This window comes from Globicephala melas, chromosome 3 (genome assembly GCF_963455315.2).
Source record: "Globicephala melas chromosome 3, mGloMel1.2, whole genome shotgun sequence".
NCBI classification, from domain to species: Eukaryota; Metazoa; Chordata; class Mammalia; order Artiodactyla; family Delphinidae; genus Globicephala; species Globicephala melas.
This window is the reverse complement of record NC_083316.1, coordinates 28,507,178-28,528,724: the sequence shown is the minus strand read 5'-3', so window position 1 is coordinate 28,528,724 and position 21,547 is coordinate 28,507,178. Positions and strand designations below refer to the sequence as shown.

General features: G+C 41.3%; 1 protein-coding gene across 2 annotated transcripts in view; it reads left to right on the top strand.

Moving 5' to 3' along the window:
• The window catches only part of AGXT2 (alanine--glyoxylate aminotransferase 2), a 43,960-nt gene that overhangs the window by 7,257 nt on the left and 15,156 nt on the right, over positions 1-21,547 (top strand). For both annotated transcript variants that reach the window (XM_060295406.1, XM_030843635.2), the window contains exons 3-9: positions 1,122-1,306; positions 8,749-8,872; positions 10,375-10,469; positions 11,097-11,190; positions 11,878-11,971; positions 16,110-16,210; positions 16,781-16,873. In XM_060295406.1, the coding sequence (XP_060151389.1) occupies positions 1,122-1,306; positions 8,749-8,872; positions 10,375-10,469; positions 11,097-11,190; positions 11,878-11,971; positions 16,110-16,210; positions 16,781-16,873 (786 nt within the window). The remainder of the gene's footprint in view (positions 1-1,121; positions 1,307-8,748; positions 8,873-10,374; positions 10,470-11,096; positions 11,191-11,877; positions 11,972-16,109; positions 16,211-16,780; positions 16,874-21,547) is intronic.

Sequence of the window (21,547 nt, the reverse complement as noted above, 5' to 3'; positions counted from 1 at the left end):
TCCTATCCCTTAAGTCACTGGGAGCATCTGAACTCTCACCCCATTCAGTGGCATTGCAGGAGTTGGTGTGTGTGTGAGACAGAGACAGACAGAGGCAGAGATGGAGAGACAAAACAGAAGGAGACAGAGAATACAAGGAAGAGACTGTCCATGACAATATATGTATCCCAGGGATGTAGGCATAGATGCACACACACAAAGAAATACATAGATCACAAATGTGAAGGCTCACGTTTTATTCTATCTCATATGTCAATGCATAACCTGACCTTCCTGAGTCCTCCACCAAAAAATATAAAGTTGTCATTTTGCTCTCAGGCTAATAAATATTGGACTCATTCTCTCTCTCTCTCTCTCTGTGTCTCTGTCTCCCTCTGTCCCCAACACCCCTTCATCCTACATAATATTCATAAGTTAGAAATTGTAGAATTAATAGAGTCAGGAGGGACCCACGGAGAGGAGAACTATAGGACAGAGGCTTTGTAATTAAAGACATAAACACCACAAGCACTTCATTGTTTGTTTTTTTCTGCTTTTTTTTTCTTTTTTTTTTTCCGGTATGAGGGCCTCACTGTTATGTCCTCTCACGTTGCGGAGCACAGGCTCCGGAAGCGCAGGCTCAGCAGCCATGGCTCACGGGCCCAGCCGCTGCGCGGCCTGTGGGATCCTCCCGGACCGGGGCACGAACCCGTGGCCCCTGCATCGGCAGGCGAACTCCCAACCACTGTGCCACCAGGGAAGCCCAATTCTTTTATTCTTAAAAAAAAAAAACATTACTTCAGACATTTACTTCCAACGTCTTTTACTTTTTTTCACAGCTAGAATTAACTCAAAGCCAAGGCTTTCCATTGAGAGGTAGAAAATTCCAGCCCCCTTCTCCATGTTTGATCTACAAAGGGATTAAAGGGCCACATGAATAATTTCCTCCACTTGAGAGGAAGGACCTGGGTGTCTGTCCCACAAGGAGGTCACTGGGAAAATAGCTGCCCTGATGAGCAAGGGTAGCAGCCCTGTGCCAGGGTGGTGGGAGGCCAGGCACTGCTATATGGACCTGCTAGTGATGTTTTAAGCAATGTGGGGATAAGGAAGATGTTAAATGCTTAAATCTTGCCTACCTACAGTCCCTTGCCTATAATCGAGTCCTGGAGATCCACAAGCAACATCTTTCTCCTGTGCTGATGGCCTATTTCTCAGAGCCCTTGTTGCTCCACCAGGGGCACATGGAGTGGCTCTTTGATTATGAAGGAAACAGATACCTGGACTTCTTTTCTGGGATTGTCACTGTCAGTGTTGGTCACTGCCACCCGTGAGTATGCTTAAAATTCTGGGATTTTCACGCCAGAAAAATATACGATAAACAGGCTAATGATCATGTTCGTGATTCAGAACCTCAGTTAAGAGGGGCACTTCAAGATGGTGGAGGAGTAAGACGCGGAGATCACCTTCCTCCCCACAGATACACCAGAAATACATCTACATGTGGAACAACTCCTACAGAACACCCACTGACCGCTGGCAGAACACCTCAGACTTCCCAAAAGGCAAGAAACTCCCCACGTACCTGGGTAGGGCCAAAGAAAAAAGAATAAACAGAGACAAAAGAATAGGAACGGGACCTGCACCAGTGGGAGGGAGCTGTATAGGAGGAAAGGTTTCCACACACTAGGAAGCCCCTTCACGGGCGAAGACTGTGGGTGGAGGAGGGGGGAAGCTTCGGAGCCGTGGAGGAGAGCGCAGCCACAGGGGTGCGGAGGGCAAAGCGGACAGATTCCTGCACAGAGGATCAGGGCCGACCGGCACTCACCAGCCCGAGAGGCTTGTCTGCTCACCCGCCGGGGCGGGCGGGGCTGGGAGCTGAGGCTCGGACTTTGGTCGGAGCGCCGCGAGAGGACTGGGGTTGGCAGCGTGAACACAGTCTGCAGGGGGTTAGTGCACCACGGCTAGCCGGGAGGGAGTCCAGGGAAAAGTCTGGACCTGCCGAAGAGGCAAGAGACGTTTTCTTCCCTCTTTGTTTCCTGGTGCGCGAGGAGAGGGGATTAAGAGCGCTGCTTAAAGGAGCTCCGGAGACGGGCACGAGCCGCGGCTAAAAGCGTGGACCCCAGAGACGGGTATGAGACGCTAAGGATGCTGCTACCGCCACCAAGAAGCCTGTGTGCGAGCACAGGTCACTATCCACAACCCCCTTCCGGGGAGCCTGTACAACCCGCCACTGCCAGGGTCCCGGGATCCAGGGACAACTTCCCCGGGAGAACGCACGGCGCGCCTCAGGATGGTGCAACGTCACGCCGGCTTCTGCCGCCGCAGGCTCGCCCCGCCCTCCGTGCCCCGCCCCCCCCGGCCTGAGTGAGCCAGAGCCCCCGAATCAGCGGCTCCTTTAACCCCATCCGGTCTGAGCGAAAAACAGACGCCCTCCAGCAACCTACATGCAGAGGCAGGGCCAAATCCAAAGCTGAGCCCCTGGGAGCTGTGAGAACAAAGAGAAAGGGAAATCTCTCCCAGCAGCCTCAGAAGCAGCGGATTAAAGCTCCACAATCAACTTGATGTACCCTGCATCTGTGGAATACCTGAATAGACAACGAATCATCCCAAATTGAGGAGGTGGACTTTAGGAGCAACTGTAGACTTGGGGTTTGCTTTCTGTATCTAATTTGTTTCTGGTTTTATGTATATCTTAGTTTAGTATTTAGAGCTTATTATCATTGGTAGATTTGTTTATTGGTTTGGTTGCTCTCTTCTTTCTTTGTTTTTATTACTTTTAATTTTATAATTTTTAATAATTTTTTATTTTAATAACTTTATTTTATTTCCTTCTTTCTTTCTTTTTTTTCTCTCCATTTTCTTCTGAGCCATATGGTTGACAGGGTCTTGGTGCTCCTGCCAGGTGTCAGGCCTGAGCCTAGGAGGTGGGAGAGGTGAGTTCAGGACACTGGTCTACCAAAGACCTCCCAGCTCCATGTTATAACACACGTCAAAAGCTCTCCCAGAGATCTCCATCTCAACGCTAAGACCCAGCTCCACTCAACAACCAGCAAGCTACAGTGCTGGACACCCCATGCCAAACAACTACCAAGACAGGAACACAAACTGATGCATTAGCAAACAAGCTGCCTAAAATCATAATAAGCTCATGGACACCCTAAAACACACCACCAGACGTGGTCCTGCCCACCAGAAAGACAAGATCCAGCCTCATCCACCAGAACACAGGCACCAGGCCCCTCCACCAGAAAGCCTACACTACCCACTGAACCAACCTTACCCACTGAGGGCAGACACCAAAAACAACAGGAACGATGAACCTGCAGGCTGTGAAAAGGAGACCCCAAACACAGTAACTTAAGCAAAATGAGAAGACAGAGAAATACACAGCAGATAAAGGAGCAAGGCAAAAACCCACCAGACCAAACAAATGCAGAGGAAATAGGCAGTCTACTTGAAAAAGAATTCAGAGTAATGATAGTAAAGGTGATCCAAAATCTTGGAAATAGAATGGAGAAAATACAAGACACGTTTACCAAGGACCTAGAAGAATTAAAGAGCAAACAAACAATGATGAACAACACAATAAATGAAATTAAAAATTCTCTAGAAGGAATCAAGAGCAGAATAACTGAGGCAGAAGAAAGACAAGTGACCTAGAAGATAAAATAGGAGAAATAACTATCACAGACCAGAATTAAGAAAAAAGAATGAAAAGAATTGAGGACAGTCTCAGAGACCTCTGGGACAACATTAAACAAACCAACATTCGAATTATAGCGGTCCCAGAAGAAGAGAAAAAAAAAAAGGGACTGAGAAAATACTTGAGGAGATTATACTTGAAAACATCCCTAATATGGGAAAGGAAATAGTCAATCAAGTCCAGGAAGTGCAGAGAGTCCTATACAGGATAAATCCATGGAGAAACACACCAAGACACATATTAATCAAACTGTCAAAAGTTAAATACAAACAAAAAATATTAAAAGCAGCAAGGGAAAAGCAACAAATAACATACAAGGGAATCCCCATAAGGTTAACAGCTGATTTTTCAGCAGAAACTGCAAACCAGAAGGGACTGGCAGGACATATTTAACAAGATGAAAGGGAAAAACCTACAATCAAGATTACTCTACTCAGCAAGGATCTCATTCAGTTTCAAAAGAGAAATTAAAACCTTTACAGACAACCAAGAACTAAGAGAATTCAGCACCACCAAACCAGCTCTACAACAAATGCTAAAGCAACTTCTCTAGGCAGGAAACACAAGAGAAGGAAAAGACTTACAATAATAAACCCAAAACAATTAAGAAAATGGTAATAGGAACATACATATCAATAACTACCTTAAATGTAAATGGATTAAATGCTCCAACCAAAAGACATAGACTGGCTGAATGGATACAAAAACAAGACCCACATATGTGCTGTCTACAACAGACTCACTTCAGACCTAGGGACACATACAGACTGAAAGTGAGGGGATGGAAAAATATATTCCATGCAAATGGAGATAAAAAGAAACCTGGAGTAGCAATACGCATCTCTGATAAAAGAGACTTTAAAATAAAGACTATTACAGGAGACAATAAGAACACTACATAATGATCAAGGGATCAATTCAAGAAGAAGATATAACAATTGTAAATACTTATGCACCCAACATAGGAGCACCTGAATACATAAGGCAAATGCTAACAGCCATAAAAGGGGAAATTGACAGTAACACAATCACAATAGGGGATTTTAACACCCCACTTTCACCAATGGACAGATGATCCAAAATGAAAATAGATAAGGTAATGCAAGCTTTAAATGACACATTAAAAAAGATGGACTTAATTGATATTTATAGGACATTCCATCCAAAAACAACAGAATACACATTTTTCTCTAGTGCTCATGGAACATTCTCCAAGATAGATCATATCTTGGGTCACAAATCAAGTCTTGGTAAATTTAAGAAAATTGAAATTGTATCAAGTATCTTTTCCGACCACAACGCTATGAGACTAGATATCAATTACAGGAAAAGATCTGTAAAAAATACAAACACATGGAGGCTAAACAATACACTACTTAATAACGAAGTGATCACTGAAGAAATCAAAGAGGAAATCAAAAAATACCTAGAAACAAATGACAATGGAGACACAACAACGCAAAATCTATGGGATGCAGCAAAAGCAGTTCTAAGAGGGAAGTTTATAGCAATAAAATCCTACCTTAAGAAACAGGAAACATCTCGACTAAACAACCTAACCTTACACCTAAAGCAGTTAGAGAAAGAACAATAGAAAAACCCCAAAGTTAGCGGAAGGAAAGAAATCATAAAGATCAGATCAGAAATAAATGAAAAAGAAATGAAGGAAATGATAGCAAAGATCAATAAAACTAAAAGTTGGTTCCTTGAGAAGATAAACAAAATTGATAAACCATTAGCCAGACTCATCAAGAACAAAAGGGAGAAGACTCAAATCAATAGAATTAGAAATGAAAAAGAAGAAGTAACAACTGACACTGCAGAAATACAAAGGATCATAAGAGATTACAACAAGCAACTATATGCCAATAAAATGGACAACCTGGAAGAAATGGACAAATTCTTAGAAAGCACAACCTCCTGAGACTGAACCAGGAAGAAATAGAAAATATAAACAGACCAATCACAAGCACTGAAGTTGAAACTGTGATTAAAATTTTAATCTTCCAACAAACAAAAGCCCAGGACCAGATGGATTCACAGGTGAATTCCATCAAACATTTAGAAGAGAGCTAACACCTATCCTTCTCAAAATCTTCCAAAATATAGCAGAGGGAGGAACACTCCCAAACTCATTCTACAAGGCCACCATCACCCTGATACCAAAACCAGACAAGGATGTCACAAAGAAAGAAAACTACAGGCCAATATCACTGATGAATACAGATGCAAAAATCCTCAACATAATACTAGCAAACACAATCCAACAGCACATTAAACGGATCATACACCATGATCAAGTGGGGTTTATACCAGGAATGCAAGGATTCTTCAATATACGCAAATCAATCAATGTGATACACCATATTAACAAATTGAAGGAGAAAAACCATATGATCATCTCAATAGATGCAGAGAAAGCTTTTGACAAAATTCAACACCCATTTATGATAAAAACCCTGCAGAAAGTAGGCATAGAGGGAACTTTCCTCAACATAATAAAGGCCATATATGACAAACCCACAGCCAACATTGTCCTCAATGGTGAAAAACTGAAAGCATTTCCACTAAGATCAGGAAGAAGACAAGGTTGCTCACTCTCACCACTCTTATTCAACACAGTTTTGGAAGTTTTAGCCACAGCAATCAGAGAAGAAAAGGAAATAAAAGGAATCCAAATCAGAAAAGAAGAAGTAAAGCTGTCACTATTTGCAGATGACATGATACTATACATAGAGAATCCTAAAGATGCTACCAGAAAACTACTAGAGCTAATCAATGAATTTGGTAAAGTAGCAGGATACAAAATTAATGCACAGAAATCTCTTGCATTCCTATACACTAATGATGAAAAATCTGAAAGTGAAATCAAGAAAACACTCCCATTTACCATCGCAAGAAAAAGAATAAAATATCTAGGAATAAACTTACCTAAGGAGACAAAAGACTTGTATGCAGAAAATAATATGACACTGATGAAAGAAATTAAAGATGATACAAATAGATGGAGAGATATACCATGTTCTTGGATTGGAAGAATCAACATTGTGAAAATGAATCTTCTACCCAAAGCAATCTACAGATTCAGTGCAATCCCTATCAAACTACCACTGGCATTTTTCACAGAACTAGAACAAAAAATTTCACAATTTGCATGGAAACACAAAAGACCCCGAACAGCCAAAGCAATCTTGAGAATGAAAAACGGAGCTGGAGGAATCAGGCTTTCTGACTTCAGACTATACTACAAATCTACAGTAATCAAGACAGTATGGTACTGGTACAAAAATAGAAATATAGATCAATGGAACAGGATAGAAATCCCAGAGATAAACCCACGCACATATGGTCACCTTATCTTTGATAAAGGAGGCAGGATTGTACAGTGGAGAAAGGACAGCCTCTTCAATAAGTGGTGCTGGGAAAACTGGACAGCTACATGTAAAAGTATGAAATTAGATCACTCCCTAACACCATACACAAAAATAAGCTCAAAATGGATTAAAGACCTAAATGTAAGGCCAGAAACTATCAAACTCTTAGAGGAAAACATAGACAGGACACTCTATGACATAAATCACAGCAAGGTCCTTTTTGACCCACCTCCTAGAGAAATGGAAATAAAAACAAAAATAAACAAATGGGACCTAATGAAACTTCAAAACTTTTGCACAGCAAAGGAAACCATAAACAAGACCAAAAGACAACCCTCAGAATGGGAGAAAATATTTGCAAATGAAGCAACTGACAAAGGATTAATCTCCAAAATATATAAGCAGCTCATGGGGCTCAGTATCAAAAATACAAACAACTGAATCCAAAAATGGGCAGAAGACCTAAATAGACATTTCTCCAAAGAAGATATACAGACTGCCAACAAACACATGAAAGAATGCTCAACATCACTAATCATTAGAGAAATGCAGATTAAAACTACAATGAGATATCATCTCACACCAGTCAGAATGGCCATCATCAAAATATCTAGAAACAATAAATGCTGGAGAGGGTGTGGAGCAAAGGGAACCCTCTTACACTGTTGGTGGGAATGTAAATTGATACAGCCACTGTGGAGAACAGTATGGAGGTTCCTTAAAAAACTACAAATAGAACTACCATATGACCCAGCAATCCCACTACTGGGCATATACCCTGAGAAAACCATAATTCTAAAAGAGTCATGTACCAAAATGTTCACTGCAGCTCTATTTACAATAGCCTAGAGATGGAAACAACCTAAGTGTCCATCATCGGATGAATGGATAAAGAAGATGTGGCATATATATACAATGGAATATTACTCAGCCATAAAAAGAAACGAAATTGAGCTATTTGTAATGAGGTGGATAGACCTAGAGTCTGTCATACAGAGTGAAGTAAGTCAGAAAGAGAGAGACAAATACCGTATGCTAACATATATACATGGAATTTAAGAAAAAAAAATGTCATGAAGAACCTAGGGGTAAAACAGGAATAAAGACACACACTAGAGAATGGACTTGAGGATATGGGGAGGGGGGAAGGGTAAATTGTGACAAAGCGAGAGAGAGGCATGGACATATATACAATACCAAACGTAAGACAGATAGCTAGTGGGAAGCAACGGCATAGCACAGGGAGTTCAGCTCGGTGCTTTGTGACCACCTGGAGGGGTGGGATAGGGAGGGTGGGAGGGAGGGAGACGCATGAGGGAAGAGATATGGGAACATACGTATATATATAACTGATTCATTTCGTTGTGAAGCAGAAACTAACACACCATTGTAAAGCAATTATACTCCAATAAAGATGTTAAAAATAAATAAATAAAAATAAAATAAAATCCCCAGCGCATAAGTCTCCTTTTGAACACTCCTCTTGGTGAGGAATTCATTACATTTTGAGGCAACATATCGCATTGCCAGATACCTCTGGTGGTTAGAGAAACTCTTTCTTGTGTGGGGATGAAATCAGCCTCTTGAAACTCTTTGAGAAATAGCCGTGGGTTTGAGTTCAATGGCCTGTGTTGTGTTGGGAGGGACATGCCCGCTGGCACTGTGGGTAACTCTGCTCTTCTGTTTATCCAGGAAAGTAAACGCAGTGGCACAAAAGCAGCTTGGCCGCCTGTGGCACACAAGTGCCGTCTTCTTCCACCCTCCGATCCACGAATATGCAGAGAAGCTTTCAGCGCTTCTTCCTGAACCTCTGAAGGTCTGATGCTTCCAGTTCAAAGGGATAGGAGTCTCATGATCTCAGGGAAGCTGGCTTAGGAAATGAGAGTATGGGTGGGAATCAGGTCTGTTCTTTGAACGTCCAAAATGAGTGCGCTAGTGGCCATATCGGAAAGCACTCTAGGAGAAGAAAGGAATTGATGAATTACTGGTGAAACCAGCCGATGTTCACTTCATCAGTTCCAAACATCTGCCTCTCCTTGGTCACTCTCCTCACCACCACATCTTTGCAGAAATTACTTAGCGGGAGCCCCAGGCTTCCTGACACTCTCCTCTGTGTTCCTCAGGAAGTTTTCATCTCTTTGCTCCACAGCCCCTCTGCAAAGTCATTGGAATTTCTTCTTTTTTTTTTAAACTTTTTATTTTATACTGGAGTAGAGTTGCGTAACTATGTTGTGTTAGTTTCAGGCGTCCAGCAAAGTGATTCAGTTATACATAACCATGTATCTATTCTTTTTCAAATTCTTTTTCCATTTAGGTTGTTACATAATATTGAGCAGAGTTCCCTGTGCTACACAGTAGGTCCTTGTTGGTTAACCATTCTTCTTTAACAAAGAGTGGAGCCATTTTTTTAGAAAATTAATATACCATTAAGTTCATTTGGTCTGAGATGCACTTTGATATTTTTGCTAAATGAGATGTTTTTCTGCATCTGAAATATTGAATTTTTTAACGATTAATGATTAATTAATCATTGAATCATTGAATTAATGATTGAATTGAGATGTTAAAATGTTGGCCAAGGTTTTCATTTCAGGATTCAATGAGTTAATACATATTTAGAACAGTGCGCCGTACCTGGTGTTAGCTATCATGATCATCTTCCTGTATTATTTAGGTACCATATTTACTATGTTATCTACAAGAGATGGAGGACGTTGCAAGCGCTGCAACCTCAGTTCAGGGCAGACACACTCATGGATGAGTCGAGACGAGGAAGCCTGCAAGGGCACAGCCCTGGCCTCCCAGTCCCCGAGCCTGGAGGATCCAGTACCCTTCAGTTCTCCCCTTTCTTTCAACCAGGATGAGCTGCACTTTTTTGTTTGTTGCTCATTTGTTTTAACATTCACAAACACCGAACAGGCTCCTCTGGGAGCCTGCCTTGTCTCAAGCCTTCAGAATCAGGTGGGGCAGTCCAGGTTCAAGAACCAAGAGACCTGGTCCTCAGAGCCCCTCAGCCACTAACCACTGTATGTCTCAGCAAGTCTCTCCATCTTAGCACTTTGCAGAGAATCAGGTAAAACCAATGAAAATCTGGAATATTTCACAACTCCGACAATCCCTTAGTCATTTTTGTATCTCTAGTGCTTAGCAGCTGCTAAGTGAATAGCTGTAGAATTAATATAGTAATTCAATGACGGGACTGCTGGTACGAAGGGAACTCTCCTTAATAATCAGAGGCTGGGATACACTGTTTTTAACAATATCGAATGAATTGGGTAATCATGTGTCTCATGACCATGTGTCTTTTTTTTTCTCCAGGTCATTTTCCTGATGAACAGTGGCTCAGAAGCCAATGACCTAGCCATGCTGATGGCCAGAGCACACTCAAATAACACAGATATCATTTCTTTCAGGTAACCACACCTTGGAACATTCAACTTTAACATTGACTCACCCCAATATTACATGTTTATCTTTAAAATATAGCCTAAAGCAGGAGAGAGGCTTTCCTGGGGTGTTTTTCTAATTTTAGATTTTAGGGTAGGGTCAGTCAAATGAATTTTATGTCTGGATAACACCATCCAAATTGGCCTGATCCAAGGTAGGGGTCCCTGACCGAGGTAACCAAGAGTTTGGAGTCCCAGTTTTGTCATAGATTCTCCTCTGGAATTAAAAAGAAGGTGACATGACAGCTTTTTCACTTTAAAGATGTGGTACAGAAACTAACACACAACGTTTTTCATGAACTATGCTCCAATATAAGAGAAAAATTAAAGATTAAAATTTTAAAAAATAAAAGTTAAAAAAAGGTATGGCATTGACTATGACCTATGCCAAATAGTGAACGATTGGTCTGCACCCCCAGAAGCTCATGACTTTGCCCTATGACACTGGGCCCACTTTCATCTCTGCTTATGGTAAGGAGCCATAGCCTGAATAGCCTACATGGACTTCCTTTTTTGTCCTACCCAGTGTTCCACAGGCCAGTGATCATAGAAAAGTAAACTTAACCCAGTCCTCCCACTGTTTTCTGTCTGCAGAGGAGCCTACCATGGATGCAGTCCTTACACACTTGGCTTGACAAATGTAGGGTTCTACAAAATGGAACTCCCCAGTGGGATGGGCTGCCAATCCGTAAGTTTTGAGATTTTTGTCATATTTCTCTAAAAACTCCTGGGTGTGTGGAATCATTTATCAGATTTTCCAGGCATTAGGACTAGAAACTCATACAAATTAGCTTATATTACATAACTATAATGAATCAGGGGCTCAATTTGACTTAATCGAATTAAAGACCATTTAAGGGAAATGTTTCTTAGGAAGACCTTCAGAGTGTGAGTAATAATTAATGACAGAGATTTTTTTAGTTTTCTTTTACTTTTAAATAAAATCAAGTCAACTGCAAATAAATGCACTGAAATAACTTCCCAGAGCCTTGAATGCATAAAATTTCCATAGAGTCATCCCTGTACTCACCTTCTGTTCTCACTCACTGTTTCCACATTTTCAGCATCAGAATCAGATACCTAATTATTCTTATTCTTTCAGATGCCCTTACCAACCAAACTCTTGAGCAAATTGTTTCCAGGCTGACATTGAAATCAGTTTGCTTTGTAGAGTGCCCTCATAATTGATTGCCAAGAAAAAAAATTATCTCTTCAAAGCAGAATATTAGGTTTTTGTTCTAAGTGGGAGAAGAGTAAAGGAGGAATCTTAGTATCAAATTAAGAAGCCCTCTTGCCTTAACTGGCACCATAGGTTGCCCCAAATTGGCTGTCTTGTGTTCACGTCTTGCTAAACTCCCTCTTTTGTCATTTGCAGACGATGTGCCCGGATGTTTTCCGTGGCCCTTGGGGAGGAAGCCACTGCCGAGATTCTCCAGTGCAAACAATTAGGAAATGCAGCTGTGCACCAGGTCCAGCTGGGCAGGGAGGGAGGCACATGGTGGAAGGTCAGGAGGGGTAAGGAATGTGGAGAGAGGCAGAACCATTCCTGGGTGAACAGATTCAAAAAAGTGGGAAAGGGAAAGCCAAGGCAAATCCAACTAGAAAATCACCCCTCACTGAACTAACACCTCTTATGCCAATGACCACTATACCATCAGAGCATCCATCTCCTGTTAGGAAACTCATCTCAGCATCTCATGCTGTCAGAGCTAAGCCAAAAACAGACTGTCACCTGCTGCTTCACTAAAGGCGCTCTTTTAGCTCTCCCAGCAATAGCTCTGCTACCAATTTTAAAAGAAAACAAGGGTTTTTTTGAGGGATTATTTGCCAATTCCCAATGGGAGAAGGGGAAAGGGGAAAGAACACTTAGAAATCTCAAAACTCCAATGAGGAAGTTCCCCAGGGACTCAGAGTACCAGCCAAAATGAGAACCTTTGTCAAAACAGAAGACCAGGGCTTCCCTGGTGGCGCAGTGGTTGAGAGTCCGCCTGCCGATGCAGGAGACACGGGTTCGTGCCCTGGTCCGGGAAGATCCCACATGCCGCCGAGCGGCTGGGCCCGTGAGCCATGGCTGCTGAGCCTGCACGTCCGGAGCCTGTGCTCTGCAACGGGAGAGGCCACAACAGTGAGAGGCCTGCGTACCGCAAAAAAAAAAAAAAAACAGAAGACCATTCCTGAAGGCTGCTGACATCTCTTCAAAAGTTGTAAAGGCGTCAGCATCTGTTCTTTGCTCATCAGCAAGGTCCACCTCGCACTTGTCATCCCAGTGCAGGACCCTTTGGACAGCTGCCCCTAAGCAGTGCTGAAGGAAATCACTAAACGCTCCAACTGAGAGATCTTTAATGGAACAGGGTGTCACTGGGCTGAGAGGAAGAATGCAAATGGAAGCCTTAAAAATCAGCTTCGAAAGGAAGAAAATTCACAGTCATCTTAAAATTCAGATGGGATAATGGCAATACGGACGTAGGAGGATGAAAGAATGAGCTTTAGAACAAGATGTTATAGTCACAGAACTTAAAACCATAGGGAAGTTTAAAGCTATCTTTCACAGTCTCCATTTTAAAGATGGAGAAACACGTCCACACCTAGGAGGCCGAGAGCTAGGACTTGACTCCAATTCTTCTGCCCTCAAAGCCAGTACTCCCCAGCCATGACCACCCTTGTTCACACCCATATGCCAGCAGGAGGAACCCAGGCTTAAAAATAATTCCTGCTCTGCTGGCCAGGATTGAAGAGACACATAAGTCAGGAGCCCTGGGTTGGACTTTTAGCCCTACCGTGGCTCAGCTACAAGCAAAGTTCCATCTTTTGCCTCCGTTTCTCATCTATGAAATGGAGACGGCAATACCTGCTCCCATGGCCCCTCATCCCAGGCCTTCAAGAGACCAAGGAAGAGAGCTTTTGTAGAGGCAGGCAGACAGTAGTGATGCCAAGTACAGTCATGACTGTATCTCATATCCACGTGGCACCAACAACTAAGATCAGTTGGATGAACCTCACAGACGTCAAAAGCACCAGCGCAGAGCTTCAGCGGCAGAAGCCCTCAAGACATGGTCACTTCCTTCCTTCCCAGCTCTGTGTCCCTCCCTCTCTGAGGCCTTCTCTCCCTCAGGCCAACTGGAATATACCAGAGCCCCAGGGTCATCTCTCTAGTGGCCTCTAGAGGTTAAATGATAGTGACAGGCAGACATTTCTGCTTCTCGGAACTGTGATCTTTGGCACGTCTGAAGTCAGCTGTTTTCTTAACGCATATCTTCAAGAGACAAGACTGATATCATATCTTTATACAAAAAGGGACTTCAGGGGCTTCCCTGGTGGCGCAGTGGTTGGGAGTCCGCCTGCTGATGCGGGGGGCGCACGTTCGTGCCCCGGTCCAGGAAGATCCCACATGCTGCGGAGTGGCTGGGCCCGTGAGCCATGGCCACTGAGCCTGCACGTCCGGAGCCTGTGCTCCGCAATGGGAGAGGCCACAACAGTGAGAGGCCCACGTATCGCAAAAAAAAAGGGACTTCAGCCTCCTCTGATGCTGTTAGGGCCTGAGAAGAGTTTGGTATTTGCTGTAAAAAGGCATATTCATGAATGTTTATAAATGCATCCCAAAGTGTGAATTATTCTGAGTATAGAAGGTTCCAGTTCTCCATTCCTCTTAGAGTTCATTCAGTGGGCACGTCCAGGTGCCAGTCTTGGTTGGGGGCTTTTCTTTCACCTCAAAAGTATGTCATCACCCATTTTTGAGCCTAATATAGATATTTGTGGTAGATTTCATTCCCTTCCTCCACCTCCTCCTCAGGATTTTTTCTTTTCCACTGGTCATTCCAGTCCCTGAATTTCAGATGTAACTTGTGATGAAAAGCACCTCTCAACCCACTACCCCAAAATGTTCCAAACCTAGTACTGATCATGTCATTTCTCTTTCTCCTTTTGCAAGACAAGTTTCCTTTTTCTTAAAAAAAATGTTCTTTCTTGGCGTCTCACTCTGCTTAACTCTCTCTTTACCACCAGCTAAAATGAAAACTCTTCCCTCTCTACTCCGTTGCCTGGATAGCATACAGGAGAGCATCCTCTCTCCACTCGCTTGATGTTGTCATGGTGACACTACTGCACCAAGTCTCTCTCCAGAGGCGACCTGACCTGAAGCCACAGCAACGAGCCAATGAAGTAAATGCGAAATGAAGGAAAAAGCCAATGACAGTTGATGACCTCTCATCACTGAATTTATGGGCAGTGGGGGGGAAAATTATGAAAGATCTAGCGCAGGTTCAAGCAAAACCTTCTCCATGGTTTGGTTTTGTCCAAATTTAAGCCATTAGGGTTGATTTTGCTCCACCCTTTCATTTCTCTAGTTACAAATGATCTTACTAAATTCCCAAATTATATCCTTTGAACATATATCTAATTCACCCTTTAGGGCCATCCTAGGTTGTTTTCTCTTCCTTTCCTAATAATAATAGGAAATTTCAACCTCTAGGGGCACAGATTTATTTGTCTACTATGTCCTACCCATCATGCAACATAAGTGATGCTAAAAAATGTACTTCCTGGGTTTGCTATTCATGTCATTACTTCCTTCTTCAAACCCCCAACCCTCAACTCCAGCTAACTAAAGATCAGGTAACTCTGTCAAGCAAGCTTTCCCAAACATCGCATGTAGCCTCAAAGTATGTTTGGGGCCAGGTCATGTTTTTCCCACTTTTAATGAAGAGCTGAAGTATTCAATATAAAATATATTTATGGTTCACTTTTGAAGACCATAACTGAAGGTTTCCATTCCTTATCTCTAGCCTTCAGTAGACAGGATCGCAGCCATGCCTCTAAGCATCATGATGGTAGATGGTGACTTGCCTCCCAGACTGCTTTCAGCAGAAACCCCCCATCACACCCAGCTCTCTCTCTGCATCTCTTCTGCTATCCGTGGATGTGGGTTTAGATTCAGAGACTATGTGATGCTGTTTAGAACCAAATTACAGGTGTGGATAAAAATTCTGAAGGTTCAGTCATACATGGATGTACTTGATCTTGGACCTTTGGTATTCCAGAGGAGAAAGCTTCCTCTGCCTTGCTATAATGGATGAAAGTTATCTGACTGTAGTACATTCCTGTTTAGACTGAATTCTGATTGCTATATAAACATATTTATTAACGATAAAGACTGAGATACTTTGTTGCTTTAAAATTGCACATCAGATTAAGTAACAATGAAAGGTAAACATGGTTATTTCCGAATAGATTAAATCCACACAGCAATTACATTTGAATTAAATCTACACTGTTGAGAGGATCAGTATCCTTAGATAAAACAGCTATCAATACCAGACTCAATGATGCTTTGGAGCATTGCTTCTCCAGGTGGAAACAACTGAAGTGGTTTGCTTATGCTTTTGTGGCTATGCTAGTCTAGCTGCTTGAAACAAAGTATGAGTCATTCTGACAGAATGTTCAGAACATTCAGAAACCTATATCCTCATATCCTGGTTTACTGTATCTTGAGGGACTCTATTCAATTTACTGTCCTGTTTTCTTTTTTCCTGTTTCCCCCCCATTCTTCTGGATGCCATTCTCACATCTTCAAATGCTGTGTTTTCTGTTGTTGTTGTTTGTTTGTTGCAGACTGCTGCCAAGCTAAAGACCAGTATATTGAACAATTCAAAGATACTCTGAACACTTCTGTGGCCAAATCAATTGCTGGATTTTTTGCAGAGCCGATTCAAGTGAGTGTATTAACCAAACATTAATTGAGCTCAGTTCTAAATTATCAGATTTTTAACTCATACATTCTAGAGAATTCCAAATTATTTAAGTGACCACTGCTATGTCCCTCTCCAAACTTCATTCATTCCATTGGTCCCCTTAAAAAAAAAGATGAGGGGGCGCTGGTTTTCAGTTGACCTTTGAAAAAACCATCTCCTGCACTCCCAGACTGAACAGAGAGATAGATGAAACTATTGAATCCCTAAATCTGTAAAAATAGACAACCCCAGCAATTTTTAGTTCTTTATCACCCACACTGTCAGGGGGAGCCTTTCTATAATCTTACTAAATCCCCTAATCTACTTTTCCTCTACTCTCAGGAAAGAATATGTTTGCATCCTTTTTCAGCAGGCATGGCATAAGAGTAATGGCCCCTCTTTTCACCCATAGTTGAAATAGTTCTAGAGACTGTTTTAAAAATTGCTAGTATCACTAACGCTAATGTTGATCATAATCCATCTTCAATTCTCTTTTAATACTTTCAAGGGCTGTGCTGTTACTCTAAGTCTTCTTGGTTTGGTCTTTTGCAGGGGGTGAATGGCGTTGTCCAGTACCCAAAGGGGTTTCTAAAGGAAGCTTTCGAGCTGGTTCGTGAGTGGGGAGGCGTGTGCATCGCAGATGAAGTGAGTGGTCATGGAATAGGTGCGATTCAGTGCAGCCGGGACAGGAAAAGCACAAGGAGAAACTTCTTTAAACCCTCCTCTGTGGTCCAGGCAGAAAGCAACCACTCTGGGGATTCCAAGACTTGAGTATAAGTTAATGAAGCTTTGGCTAGTTGACTGGTTAGTTCGTTATTGGATTAGTTTGTCCATTTAATCAAGTACAACAGAACTTAAACATCCAAATTGAAGTCTATCAAATAAATTGTTAACAGGCATAGGTGATGCTGCCATTCCTCAACATACTTTTAAAATTCCTTTTGGGGAGTGCATGTCAGGAGCAGCTTAACCTTAGTTTAATCTCATAACCAAGTTTTCATCTTAATTTTTGTCAAAATAATATTAACCAGTCTGGAAGCATTCATCTTACCTTAATAACAAAATTTGTTTGGAAATCACACTTAAAAAGAAAAGGTCCCACCTCTAAGTTAGAAGAGGGCCACCATCATAGATATTCAAAGAGTAGTTCCAGGGACTTCCCTGGTGGTCCAGTAGTTGGGACTCCACGCTTCCACTGCAGGGTCATGGGTTCAATCCCTGGTCTGGGAAATAAAATCCCACATGCCGTGCTGCATGGCCAAAAAAATTTTAAAAAAATTTTAAGTAGTTCCAAAAAGTAAATTCTAAAATAGTTATGGCAACATTGTTGGAATAATCATACAGTATCTCTAAGGGGACACTTTAAGGGAATAAAATCCATGGGCTCTGTGAGCTGTAGCCTGTGTCTTTCCTAAAGGGATTAATTTACATTATAATCACACCCCTTATTGGAGTGTATCTGGTCTTCTGCCTCCTGAGAATAGCAATGGAGATCAAAAGACCAGAGGGTAGTCGCCACAGCCTCCAAAGTGCTCCTGAATCATTTCTGGGTCCTGATTCTAACAAGTGGTTAGACCACAAAAAACAGGTGGAGAACTTGAATGATTCATACCTGTTTCAGTCCTGCCATCTTTGCCTAAACAGTTTTCTTCAACTAAAACATCCCCTATAGGGGACAATGGGCTGCCCCCTCAGCAGAATTCTTTTGCAGTTTCCTCCTGTGCAGCCAGGTCTCTGTGATCCCCAGATGAACTGGATGACCCCCGGGCATTGCACAGAGAAGCGTGGGCCAGCTCCTCCTGTTGTGTCCATCCTCCCTTTCCCATCCTGCCCGTACAAGTTTAGGGGAAGTGAACCAAAGTCCTGAAGAAAGTTAATCTGCTATTAAAAGAAGAAAAGTCTATTCAGTCAGTTTATAATTAGCTACACTGGTGAAGAGAATAAGCTTTAACCTTTGGAATCAGCCACAGTGAAGCTGCCACCATTGGATTAATTAGCGGGAAGGTAGATTGAATTCAAAGAAACTAATGGATTTCAGAATTTCCTACGGTATATGTTTTTATCATTTTCAACAACCTAATTGGAAACTAACACAGGGTGACCTTCAGAAGGACTGTCCTAATGAGTAGGTAAAGATAATAGCTAGAAATTTCTGAGCACTTACTAAGTGTCAGGCACTGTTCATAATGCTTTGTATGTAACAACTAAGTTAATATTCATCACGGTTCTGTAAGGAGTGTCCAGTTGTAATTATGCCCATTTTACAGATGAGTGAATTGAAGTCCAACATGGTTAATTTGCCTGTTGAGATCATGCAGTTAGTAGGGACAGAGCCAGAATTCAAACCACACTAAGCCAAGACCACACTAACCACTGGGTAAACCTGACTCTCAAGAATGACAGAAGAGTAGATAGACTCATCCACCAAAGGACAGACAGCAGAAGCAAGAAGAATTACAATCTTGCAGCCTGTGGAACAAAAACCACATTCATAGAACGATAGACAAGATGAAAAGGCAGAGAGCTATGCACCAGATGAAGGAACAAGATAAAACCCCAGAAAAACAATTAAATGAAGTGGAGATAGGCAACCTTCCAGAAAAAGAATTCAGAATAATGATAGTGAAGATGATCCAGGACCTCGGAAAAAGAATAGAGGCAAAGATCGAGAAGATGCAAGAAATGTCTTTAAAAGACCTAGAAGAATTAATGAACAAACAAACAGAGATGAACAATACAATAACTGAAATGAAAACTACACTAGAAGGAATCAATAGCAGAATAACTGAGGCAGAAGAAGGGATAAGTGACCTGGAAGACAGAATGGTGGAATTCACTGCTGCAGAACAGAATAAAGAAAAAAGAATGAAAAGAAATGATGACAGCCTAAGAGATCTCTGGGACAACATTAAATGCAACAACATTTGCATTATAGGTGTCCCAGAAGGAGAAGAGAGAGAGAAAGGACCCAAGAAAAATATTTGAAGAGATTACAGTCAAAAACTTCCCTAACATGGGAAAGGAAACAGCCACCCAAGTCCAGGAAGCGCAGTGAGTCCCATACAGAATGAACCCAAGGAGAAACAAACCAAGACACATAGTAATCAAATTGGCAAAAATTAAAGACAAAGAAAAATTATTGAAAGCAGCAAGGGAAAAATGACAAATAATATACAACGGAACTCCCATAAGGTTAACAGCTGATTTCTCAGCAGAAACTCTACAAGCCAGAAGGGAGTGGCATGATATACTTAAAGTGATGAAAGGAAAGAACCTACAACCAAGATTACTCTACCTGACAAGGATCTCATTCAGATTCAATGGAGAAATCAAAAGCTTTACAGACAAACAAAAGCTAAGAGAATTCAGCAGCACCAAACCAGCTCTACAACAAATGCTAAAGGAACTTCTCTAAGTGGGAAACACAAGAGAAGAAAAGGACCTACAAAAACAAACCCAAAACAATTAAGAAAATGGTCATAGGAACATACATATCGATAATTACCTTAAACGTGAATGGATTAAACGCTCCAACCAAAAGACACAGGCTTGCTGAATGGATACAAAAACAAGACCCATATATACGCTGTCTACAAGAGACCCACTTCAGACCTAGGAACACATACAGACTGAAAGTGAGGGGATGGAAAAAGATATTCCATGCAAATGGAAATCAAAAGAAAGCTGGAATAGCAATACTCATATCAGATAAAATAGATTTTAAAATAAACAATGTTCCAAAAGACAAGGAAGGACACTACATAATGATCAAGGGATCAATCCACAAAAAAGATATGACAATTATAAATATATATGCACCCAACAAAGGAGCACCTCAATACATAAGGCAACTGCTAACAGCTATAAAAGTACAGTAACCCAATAACAGTGGGGGACTTTAACATCTCATGTACACCAATGGACAGATCATCCAAAATGAAAATAAATAAGGAAACACAAGCTTTAAATGACACAATAGACCAGATAGATTTAATTCATATTTATAGGACATTACATCCAAAAACAGCGGATTACACTTTCTTCTCAAGTGGGCACGGAACATTCTCCAGGATAGATCACATCTTGAATCATAAATCAAGCCTCAGTAAATTTAAGAAAATTGAAATCATATCAAGCATCTTTTCTGACCACAACCCTATGAGATTAGAAATGAATTACAGGGGGAAAAAATGTAAAAAACACAAACACATGGAGGCTAAACAATACGTTACTAAATAACCAAGAGATCACTGAAGAAATCAAAAAGGAAATCAAAAAATACCTAGAGACAAATGACAATGAAAACACGACAATCCAAAACCTATGGGATGCAGCAAAAGCAGTTCTAAAAAGGAAGTTTATAGCTATACAAGCCTACCACAAGAAATAAGAAACAACTCAAATAAACAATCTAACCTTACACCTAAAGGAACTAGAGAAAGAAGAACAAACAACACCCATAGTTAGCAAAAGGAAAGAAATCATAAAGAGCAGAGCAGAAATAAATGAAATAGAAACAAAGAAAACAATAGCAAAGATAAATAAAACTAAAAGCTGGTTCTTTGAGAAGATTAAAAAAATTGATAAGCCATTAGCCAGACTCATCAAGAAAAAGAGGGAGAGGAATCAAATCAATAAAATTAGAAATGAAAACGGAGAAGTTACAACAGACATGGCAGAAATACAAAGCATCCTAAGAGACTACTATAAGCAACTCTATGCCAATAAAATGGACAACCTGGAAGAAATGGACAAATTCTTAGAAAGGTATAACCTTCCAAGACTGAACCAGGAAGAAATAGAAAATATGAGCAGACCAATCAAAAGTAATGAAATTGAAACTGTGATTAAAAATCTTCCAACAAACAAAAGTCCAGGACCAGATGGCTTCACAGGTGAATTCTATCAAACATTTAGAGAAGAGCTAACACCCATCCTTCTCAAACTCTTCCAAAAATTTGCAGAGGAAGGAACACTCCCAAACTCATTCTATGAGGCCACCATCACTCTGATACCAAAACCAGACAGAGATACTACAAAAAAAGAAAATTACAGACCAATATCACTGATGAATATAGATGCAAAAATCCTCAACAAAATACTAACAAACAGAATCCAACAACACATGAAAAGAATCATACACCATGATTGAGTGGGATTTATCCCAGGGATGCAAGGATTCTTCAATATACACAACTCAATCAATGTGATACACCATATTAACAAATTGAAGAAGAAAAACCATATGATCACCTCAATAGATGCAGAAAAATCTTTCGACAGCATTCAACACCCATTTATGATAAAAACTCTCCAGAA